Below are 10,898 nucleotides of genomic sequence, written 5' to 3' on the forward strand. Positions count from 1 at the left end.
CTTTCTTCTACCACAATCCCTCTGGGTATGCCATTATCGGTTTTCGATAATATAAAACAATCCTGCAATGCATGCATGCATCTATATCAATATCAACAAAAAAAGAAATTAAACTAGCTCTTCCATTATTCTAAATAATGTCAAGGCACATCAGTAAGCTACTAGAGCTGAGCTGAACTACTTTCTAGTGCCATTATATGTGAAAAAAAATGATATTTATATATAAGATGATAATTAGAAATGTGTTACAACACCTCTTAACAGAAACAAAGTCTTTCGAAATCCAACTATGTGACTGGAACTGGAATACTGACCCGAGCCAGCATTTTCACTTTAATTTTCTTTTTCCACATTCCCTCTGGTATGCAGTTATACATGCATCCATATTGAGAAACATAAAACATTATTGAGAATAATGGAAAAGCTAGTTTAATTTGGGAAGGTCAAGGCACATCGGTAAGGTAGAGCTAAACTGAACTACTATCTGGTGCCATTATGTGTGGGAAAGAAATTATGTATAAAAAAAAAAAAAAAAAAAAACAGAATGTGACAACACTTCTAAACAGAAACCAAGTCTGTTAAAAAACAGATGTGACTAAAACTGAAAAGTTATAATACTGATCCGAGCCGGCTTTTTCACTTTCTTTTACCACATTCCCTCTGGTATGCCGTTATTCGGTTTTTGATGTAAAACTTCACCGCTTCCCAGGTTCTGTGCTTAAGAACTGAAGGAGCTGACCTGATGCAGTCTTCACATTGCAATTTCCCTGGTACCCTGCCAGATGTGATGCAATCCATCAGTTTGTTCTCAACTGCCTTCACCTCTTCTTCTGTCCACTTTCTTTTGGGGGGTTTTGACACACCTAAAATCACAACACTTCATGATTTTTGGCACAGCATACATAAAACATAAACATTAGAAAAATAAAAGCATACAAAACATGTAGCAAAAACAGCCTATTGATACTGCACATACATTGCACACCGTTAGACCTTGATAAAATTAAACAACAATAAAGTAAAATGCTACATTACCTGTAGAGGTTGAAGATATTGAAGTGGATAAGCATCTGTCCTTAACTGCCTTCACCTCTTCTGTCCACTCCCTTTTTGAGGATTTTGACCCACCTAAAATCACAACATTTAGCCCCAAAACTTATATAGCATATGCTAAAACTTAAATAGTATATGCTATACAAGCAATGTATGCTAGAGCAAACATCTGGTCAAAATCCAACTTAAGTTCTTGCAGTTCATAACTGTACCTACGCAAGTAAGTTCTCAGTTCAACAGTTCTTTACCTGATTTTGAAGGCATCTTTCCTCCTTTCTTCCTTCTTCCCTTTGTAGACCTCCCGCTAATGGGAAGTTCCTCTGGAATTAAATCAAAAGAAACACTTCATGAGTTTTGCCATACCATACACAAAACATAAATATTAAAAAGCATACAACACATGTAGCAACAGCCTATTGATACTGCACATAGGTTGCACACAGTTAGACTTTGTTAAATTGAAACAAGAAAATTAAAATGTAATGTTTAATGTCAACTAGACAGAGGAACAATATGAGGGAGATTTGATGCAATGATGAAGCAGGAAAGATCATCCTAAAGCCATTGCATTACCTGTAGACGTTGATGTTGAAGGGGATAGTCGTCGCTTCTTTGGCTGTGGCATTGCAGACTCGCTGTCAACCAAACATTCGTCTGAAAGACACACATACACAAAGGCATACTTGTAAGTCTGCAGGGACAAGACAGTTTGAATTAGGCCTAGAATTTTCATCAGACCACAGATGTTCTTACCTGTAGATGTTGAAGGACGCTGGGGTCGCCTGGTGTTCTTTGGCTGTAGCATCTCGCTGTCACTCTCTTCATCTTCACTTTCAGACATGTTACTGACTAAATTCAGCTTCTCTGCAATGTGGAGAGAAATGCATTCAAGTTTTAGTTGTATACTGAAGTAGCTGTGTACTAGATGTGATTGGATATAAGAACAGCTGCAATGTCTTGTGCCTTACCATAAGGCTCAATGTTGATCTCTTCAATGTTTTTACCCTTGAATTCCGCAACTCTTCCCTGTTCAAGGGCTAACAGCACCTTGCTGATTTTGGCTAGCTGCAGCGTCCCCTCAGGCAACCTGTAAAACTGTCTGTGCACACGAATGTCATGTCCCATGAAGTCCGCCAACTGGTCCATCTCAGTGTCCTTCAGATTAAGCACTTTAGAGACTGTAGCCACATGTTTCCGCAGCTTTGTGCAAGAAAGAGCCTTTGGATATTTGGCCCCACACTCCCGGGCAACTTTCCTGATACAAGATGTGCCGTGGTAGTAGGATTTCTCGGTCATGGGTGTCGAAAAAAAAAAAGGATTTTCATCCAGTACACCACATGTTTGGCGAGACTTTGCAAGTAGATCCATTGAATCCAGCATGCCTGGAGTCAGGAGTATTGGGACCTTTCGGTCTCGTTTACCTCTGATTTCAATGCGTTGGAAATGCTGACAGAGCTTCTTCTCAACTTCAGATAAGGCATCAGCAACGTCAGAATGCAAGACTGAAGTGTTTCTGAGAGGGAATGTGTTCAATTTCATTTTTGAGACTTCTCCAGGTCTTCGGCGATTAAATAGGATTACCTCACACAAAGTCGCTTGGGCTAGCTGTGACCAATTCTTCTGGTTTTTCTCCGCTTTGATTTTTTCCTGATACTGTTTAGTTTTCTTGTTGAGGTGCATATGCATTTTTTTGACATCTTCTGTGAAAGGAAGAAGTTCTGGAGAGTTCCACTTTGCTTCTCTCAGGGTTTTCAAGGCTGATGCTGACACACACTCATTCCATTTAGTGGTGTACATGTCTTTGAAGCGCTTCACATTCTGTATGCTGCTTTCCTCTCCTGCCATCATTGCCTCACATTCAGCAATATCCGCCATTCTCTTGAGGGTGTGGCCCAGTTTCAAAGCCAAAGAGGGGACTGTGAAGACCTCTTCTTCATCTTTGAATCCTGCTGTGTCTTTAACAGCCTGAATGGCATTGTAGAAGTTTGAAGGTATGAAAAAGTCTTTGATTGCATTTAGCGTTGCCCTTTTCTTGGCACACACCAACAGCCTTCCAGCCTCACGCATTTTAGTTCTTATGTATTCGTGCTTAGTTTTGTCATTGCCCATTTTGTTACACAAATGTTCTCCAAATCTGATGATACATACATCACTTTTAACTGCCTGTGTTACTTTGTCTTGCTTCATGTCACTTATGAGCTTCCATAACTTCTTACTTACCCCTTCAGGGACAGGCTGTGCATATGCGCAGAGTGCTTGAACTCTAGATCTGCCTGGTTTTGTGAGCTGGCACTTCTTCGCCAAATTACACCTTGCCATATGCCTCCAAAGAGCCTTTCGTCTGAACAGCCCTTGGCAGTGTAAACAGTGCACATAGTCATTCACGTCTACCTGCTTGGCAGTTGCTTGTTGACGTGGCACCAATACACCTTTGCCTGCTTTCAGAACGTTTACGTTGTGTGCACGATTCCCTTTGTTACGCAAAAGATCTAGATGAACCCTTCTTTCTTTAGACCCCTTCGTAAAAGAAAGTGCTTTTGCAACCTCCACCTCATCCTTATGTATTTGGGCCAAGTGCCTTGCCATCTTGCTGAATGGTTTGCAGCAGTAAAAGCAATACTGCTTTTTGTTGTACACTCTTTGGCCATATGCAGTCTTCTTCAATTTCATTACCGAAACATCACTGTTGACATCCTCGACTGGCTGAGTTGATGTCTCCTTATCTTCAGGAGAGGAAGACTGTTGGGCTGCATTCATGGAAGATGAATTATCATCACTGCTGTCTAAGGTCACATTGGGAGATGAGAGACTGGTCTGTGACAGACGTCTCCTTTTTCCACATGGAAGGCTCTCTTCAGATTCTTCTGAACAGCTCTCTGAATCCGGCACAAAGTCATCATCGCTGTTTTCAATGCTGCTAACTATATCCGAGAAGCTGTCATCTGAAGCTGAACCGATGTGTAATGATTTTTTAGTAAGCTGTAAATAGAAAACTGGCATCAGTCTAAAACCATAATAAAAGTTGATATATGTAGGGTTCAATTTAAGTCCTAAGCATCCAAATAAAACAAGCCTACAGAAAATGTACTATGAAACACGTGTGGCATCACCTGTTAAAGACCTAGAGTCATAATGTTGTGTACTTCATATGCCATGTCTATGCTGTTTAAATGCGTATAACCATGTAACAAGATACAAATAACAATACAGTTATGAAATCACCAAAGAGCGGGAGAGAGATGACGAGGGAGAGAGAGACTGACACTTACAAATACACTCTCAGTCCTCTCTAGCTTTGGAACTTCTTGGGCTTCTGATGCTGCAGAAGAACTGGGCAATTCAAAAATGACTGTATCCGCGTCACTGTCCTGGAAAGAGACCACCAATATCAAGTACTTTTTTCATCCAGCCTGTTCCAATTGTGACTACATACCCTGTTAAAATAACTCAATGTACCATCATCATTCTTAACTTGCAAGGAAATTCAATTTGAATAATTGCAGGAAAATATAGAGAACGTCAGGATGTTGCATTGGCCTGAACATTTCTGAGTTCACCTACTGTAGCAACAAGACTATTTTTCAACCAGCCGTCAGTGCAGTCAGAGTGATGGTGTGTAGAATAGTGAGTAGTGAATGGCTAATTGCTGACCGTCTTGTTACGTCATTAGAGCCTCAAAAATAAACTTCAGTTATGGACATAGTGGACATAGTTTTAGTGACTTGTCCTTCTACACAGAATATTTGCCTTCAGAGAAATTATGCTATAGATGACATCATGGTATGTAATTCTTACCAATGAATTCTGTGTAGACAATGACTGTTTGGCTAAGAGCTTGGAAACATCTGACATTGTGGAACTGTCTAGTTTTTCCTCTGAATCCTCCTGTTCACATTGAGATATACTCTGTTTTCATACATCGTTTTTTCAACGGAGTTTATACATCATAATAATTATAATTATAATAATAATAACAATAATAATAATAATAATAATACATTTGTAAAAACCCACCAAGACTTCTGTACACATCATCTGCAAGGCAAAGGTGTCTTCATTATAGGGAGGTGGGGGTTCATCATCTGGGTCCTGATTATGTGTCATGGTGTCAGACCTTGGTGATTGCTTCTGACTTTCCTTAATCTGAAATAAGTTTATAACAGAACTGTAGTTATGCAAATCCTCCCCACCCCCCCTCTAAGTGCATGCAATACATAGGTCTGCTTTACATGTGCAATGCATGAAATATTAGATTTTATATGGTTATTTATCTGGTCTGCTTTTGTTTAGTTAATACATCAGATTTTGTGAGTGTTTTCTTACGTCATTAGAGCCTCAAAAATAAACTTCAGTTATGGACTTGACATAGTTTTAGTGACTTGTCCTTCTACACAGAATATTTGCCTTCAGAGAAATTATGCAATAGATGACATCATGGTATGTATTCTTACCAATGTATTCTGTGTAGACAATGACTGTTTGGCTAAGAGCTTGGAAATAGTGTTGTTTTTGGCGGCCTGTTTTGGTTTTAGTCTAGTCTTTGTGTCAAGCTATCATTTTAGTTATCAGTTTTAGTCACGTTCATACTTTTAGTCTAGTCAAGTTTTAGTCGACTAAAAGTATGAGTATTTTAGTCTTATTTTCGTCTAGTTTTAGTTGATGAAAACTAATGACATTTAGTCTTGTTTTAGTCAATGAAAATTGGATTTTAGTATCTTTTTATTAATGCAATTCTATTTAAAGGGGTTGTTCTTCCATAGACTGGGTAAGACTGTTTTTAGTGGCATGCTGGCAAATACCGTTGACTTGCGCTAACCTAGTACCAGCAAACTCTGAAACTGGAAGGACTGGATGAAATGTGCAGATAAAGGTCTCCACTGATAAATATCACACTGGCTAACCTGGAAATGAGGTCCTATGTCCATTCTGAATAGGAAATTATACATTCTGGTTAATTTTCATGGATTAATAAAATCCAAATATTACAGGCTAAATTATAGCACTAAACATTGACTGTGGAATCAGGTATGTCACACAGAGTTTGGTCTCCTCCTCCTGTCACCATGAGAGGAAACTAGACTATTTGGAATATTCTGTAGACCTGCTGTTCCTTTTCTGAGAACAATTTAACGGACCGATCAAGTTTTCCTTAGGCTATTGAATGCTTTAAATGTGGATGCTATTTCACCATTAACTAGGTAGCCTAAGCGTGGTTAGTCTGGTTACACACAGTTGTCATCCTAATGCTGTGTTTTGTTAGCCTAGAAATCTAGACGCCCCTAGCGGCAGGAAATGTAATTTGGCTGGCGGGGCAGTCTAGGCACGATCCATAGAGCTTTGGAGCTGAGAGCTGGAAAATCAAGCGATCCAATCACAGTGTGTATAAAGTCGGTGGGCGGGCTTAACATAATGGTGACTGACATGCAACCAGAAGTTGCGACGGTAACGCATCCTGCTATTTGAAAACAGGCAGATGATTCGTTTAGCGTTATCCTATTGCGTGGAGAGGGAAGGTTACGCAGCCTGCTATTTGAAAACAAGAAGATGATTCGTTTAGCGTTATCCTATTGCGGAGATGGAATTTGAAAGACAACTGTTTATCCCACCCCTCCGATTGAGCCCTGACTACGGTGAGTTCCCAGACCCTACATCTTGATGTGGGTCTGGCTCGTCAGGATAGTGTTTTGTAGCCTATGACAAGCATTTCACGTTCATCACTCAGTTGTGGTACAGGCCTACTGTATGCCTTGAGTGATCGCTGCACCTTTAAATGTGTGGTACTTTAAATCACGTTTTAACTCGATGCTGATTTTGTTGATGAACAGCGCCGTCTTTGATTCAGTTTTCCTACCGTTTAAATAAACGACACGCGCACTTGTGTGGTTGGTAAGGAATTGTTTTCAATAGTTTTCTTGCAATTCCCACACAACATTAGATAGCCTACTAACCCAAGGTTGCATTAAAAATGTGTCTTATGATTAGAACTTCGTTGCTGATCGTTTATTATCGATTTATTATTGTAGGCTAGTACAGATAGCAGCGCCAGCATCAGCTGGACAGAAGCTTACACACTAATCAAATCTGCAGTTGCCCGTTAACATGTTCATCTGAATTAGATCTACATGCGGAGGTGACATAAGTAGCCTAGTGTAAAGTTTAACTGAGAGAGTTGCTTTTTTAACGGACTGAACGTAGCCTATATTTTCTTAGCTGCTATTAGAACAATAGGCTATAGGCCTACATCTACCGCTCCTTTGCTACATGATCAAATATGATCAGATGAGTGACAGAAGCACCGGATATGACCAACAGGCCCACGCGAGAAACGCTGTTCCTCTGGTATGATAATCAGACTGTGCAACCTGATGCGCCCAAGAAGTGAGACGCAGGAAACAGAAACACCGCAAAATAATAACGCGACTAAACGACACAAAATAATGTTATGACATTTCTGTCCTTTTGGTCTTCAAAAATTAAGAGCCATTTTAGCATGCTTTTTATTTTGTAAAACACATTGGCCCTCATTTATCAAACGAGCGTACGACCAAAAACAGGCGTAAAACAGGCGTACGCTTGTTTCCACGCAAAGTATGGCATTTATCAATGTGAACGTGATGGGTGGCTACGCTGAAATCTAGTCTAGTCTCAACTCATGTACGCAAGTTTTTCAGGCGGCATAGCATCGCGTAGCAGTAAATCGGCGGTGCATTAGAAAGTTGAATAATGGACTATCTCGGACATAACACCTTTCCTGTACATGTGCAGCCTATTTGCTGTACTGTAGCATATTATATTGACACATTTCATGTCTTAGAATAGGCGATGATTACTTTCTCTTTGGCAAACGCAACATTCATGAATTAGGCCTAGGCATATATATTTTAAATTATTTTCAAAGGGCAAATTTCAGTGTCGTACGGTTTTGTAATTAATGTATTTATAGTATGATGCGTTCTCTCTGCGAAAATAAAGTCTGTTGCGCTTAAATCGCTCTAGTTTCCCGCCTTCCTTGATAACAGCTTCTAGCTGTCAAAATTAACAAGGTTCAGCTGGACGTCACTGTGGCTCGAGATCACTAATGATCTCTTTTGGACGTATAATGCACCTTCATGTCGTAAATTCTAGGGGCGAGGCCATTAAAACGAGCATAAAATAGGGCCGTGATATTTAAATCACGCTTGTTTCCAGCCGCCACATTTATCAACACACGTTTATTCTTACGCTGGAATTGGAGTGATACGAAAGTTTGATGAATCACAAGTGAGCCCCGTCGTAAGATGATTTCTGCGCTCAGATATACGCTGGTTTCTACGCTCTGTTGATAAATGAGGGCCATTTAGTCTAGTTTAGTCGATTGTGAATGTTTTATTTGGATTAAATGTGCATGTCGAGGGACGGGTGTCCTTTGAGCGCGCACGGGAGAGCGAGGGAGAGGGAGAGCAAGAGAAAGCGTGCAAAGGAGAGGGGGGTTACTTCTACCCTGTTTGGTAAAGTTGCATGCATAGTCTACAATGAAAACTTGTGAAAGAAAGTAGCCGATCAGCATCAGGTGCACCAGTGCGACCTATACTTTTTTAAGGCCACTCTTAAACATTTGGCCGTTCGCGCTAAAATATCAAGGTGAAAGTGATCACAGCTTGCTTAGTATAGACCCAGCTCCCAGCCCAACTTTGAGAATAGATTAACGCCGATATTTTTTTCATCGCCCGATAAGAGTTGCATGTTAACGCAGCACGTTAACGCCGATAACGGCCAACCACTAATAATAATACATTTGTAAAAACTCACCGAGACTTCTGTACACATCATCTGCAAGGCAAAGGTGTCTTCATTATAGGGAGGTGGGGGTTCATCATCTGGGTCCTGATGATGTGTCATGGTGTCAGACCTTGGTGATTGCTTCGGACTTTCCTTTGTCTGAAATAAGTTTCTAACAGAACTTTAGTTATGCAAATCCTTTCCCCCCTTTTAAAGCAACTCTTCATCGTTTTTTCATATTAAACTATGTTATTCGCTTAATTAAGACGAGTTGATACATACCTCTCACGTTTCAATGCGTGCACTCACTGGCTCTGGCGCGCGGTGCAACTTTGATAGCACTTAGCTAGCCCAATGCATTCATTAGGATCCAAACAGAGATGAAGTTAGAAGTGACCAAACACCTCCATGTTTTCCCTATTAAAATACAGTTACACGAGTAGTGACACGACCAAGTATGGTGAGACAAAATAAAACATGGTGCATTTCTAAGCAGATAAAACGGATAACTATTGTGTGGCGGAATAATACTGGGAGCACTTAGACTCCCAGCAGTAATATCCTCACTCCAAAGTGAAACTGAAAGTTAAAAAGTGAGGATATTACTGCGCCACACAATATAGTTATCCCTCTTTACCTGCTTAGAAATGCATCATGTTTTATTTTGTCTCACCATACTTGGTCGTGTGACTACTCGTGTAACTGTATTTTAATAGGAAAACATGGAGGTGTATGGTCGCTTCTAACTTCATCTCTGTTTGGATCCTAATGAATGCATTGGGCTAGCTAAGTGCTATCAAAGTTGTGCCGCGCGCCAGAGCTAGTGAGTGCACGCATTGAAACGTGAGAGGTATGCATCAACCCACGGTATTAGTTAAGGGAATAACATAGTTCAATATGAAAAAATGGTGAAGTATTGCTTTAAGTGCATGAAATACATAGGTCTTTTAACAAATGTGTAATGCATGAAATGTTAGATTTTACATGGATATTTATCTTGTCTGCTTTTAATTCAATCAGATTGTGAGTATTTTCTTAACAAGCTACTGAAATGAAAGCATGACATTGATACGGCTAAAATGCATTACCTTCGGTGAATGTTTCCTCGTGCACTCATCATGATGTCGTCTGAGTTTTTCCATGCGACGTTTAAACCTTTCTTTGGCCACCTTTTTTGGACTATGGAAAATGTAAAGACAAATTAACGATTGTAAGCAACACATGAATACAACACGACAGTCATCGTCTTTTAACAATGCGCGATGCTGTAGCCAGAGGACCGAACCCAATTGAAAGCGTCGACAGAACGTGGGTTATCTCGTGCCTGCCAGCAAGATTGGTAGCACGCTTGAGCGCTTTCGTGACCTCTCCTCGTTTGCTCCCAGTGCAGTAAGGCCGCTGTGTTGCACATAGCCTACCCGACAGTGGCACATAACGTGAAATCACGATTACACAACATTCTGGCATATGAATCACGGATGGGAAGAGTAATGAAATAAACTATCAGACTCATTGACATGTATGTCCACAAAGCAGCTTATTTGACGTATTATGCTAATTACATTTCCACGAGGGCTAACAACGAGAACATGTGCATGTGCATGTGCTTGTGCGTAAAGTTAACTTCCCATGCGTTTTAACGCGACGTGTTAGCGTTTTCATTCAAAGCATGTGTGCCGTTATCTCAATACATTCAAAATAAGTTGTTCATAGTAAACGATTAACAATTCAAGTAGGCTATGTGTGAAAACGAAGAACTCATGGAGTATTGTTGCTAATCCTGCCTAATTACAACAGAAACCAAAAGGCTTGCTAGTTGACATTCACCTACAACTACCCTTCTTTGTCAACGAACATGCATAATCTTCATAATTGACATATTATCTCATGACAGTACAATTAAAATAGCCAGTATTTATAATATATAATGACATATACATAACATGATGCCAATCTTACCTCATTTCGTCCACGATGAAACGATACCACTTTCTGGAGATGTCACACGTGTCCTGGCTTCATCGAAATGGCTGAATGAATGCACTGTTCTCCAATTAACCTGGTTCGGTCCAATCCAAAGTTTTTCA

The 10,898-nt window shown here is 40.1% G+C and overlaps 2 protein-coding genes across 2 annotated transcripts; both read right to left on the reverse strand.

Moving 5' to 3' along the window:
* Positions 1-343: 343 nt before the first annotated feature.
* On the reverse strand, positions 344-2,404 carry LOC134066382 (uncharacterized). Its single transcript, XM_062521707.1, has 6 exons — positions 2,022-2,404; positions 1,807-1,917; positions 1,627-1,707; positions 1,302-1,373; positions 1,036-1,128; positions 344-863 (listed from the first exon to the last, which is right to left on the reverse strand). Exons 1-6 carry the CDS (start codon positions 2,347-2,349, stop codon positions 637-639), a joined length of 912 nt encoding a protein of 303 aa, XP_062377691.1. The 5' UTR covers positions 2,350-2,404; the 3' UTR covers positions 344-636.
* Positions 2,405-2,588: 184 nt separating this feature from the next.
* Positions 2,589-10,084, reverse strand: LOC134066595 (uncharacterized). Its single transcript, XM_062521963.1, has 6 exons — positions 9,900-10,084; positions 8,842-8,970; positions 5,068-5,196; positions 4,323-4,421; positions 2,910-4,032; positions 2,589-2,611 (listed from the first exon to the last, which is right to left on the reverse strand). The coding sequence occupies exons 1-6, from the start codon at positions 10,032-10,034 to the stop codon at positions 2,589-2,591; spliced, it is 1,638 nt and encodes a 545-aa protein (XP_062377947.1). The 5' UTR covers positions 10,035-10,084.
* Between the last annotated feature and the right edge of the window lie 814 nt (positions 10,085-10,898).

The sequence above is a fragment of the Sardina pilchardus genome, chromosome 19, assembly GCF_963854185.1.
Source record: "Sardina pilchardus chromosome 19, fSarPil1.1, whole genome shotgun sequence".
NCBI classification, from domain to species: domain Eukaryota; kingdom Metazoa; phylum Chordata; class Actinopteri; order Clupeiformes; family Clupeidae; genus Sardina; species Sardina pilchardus.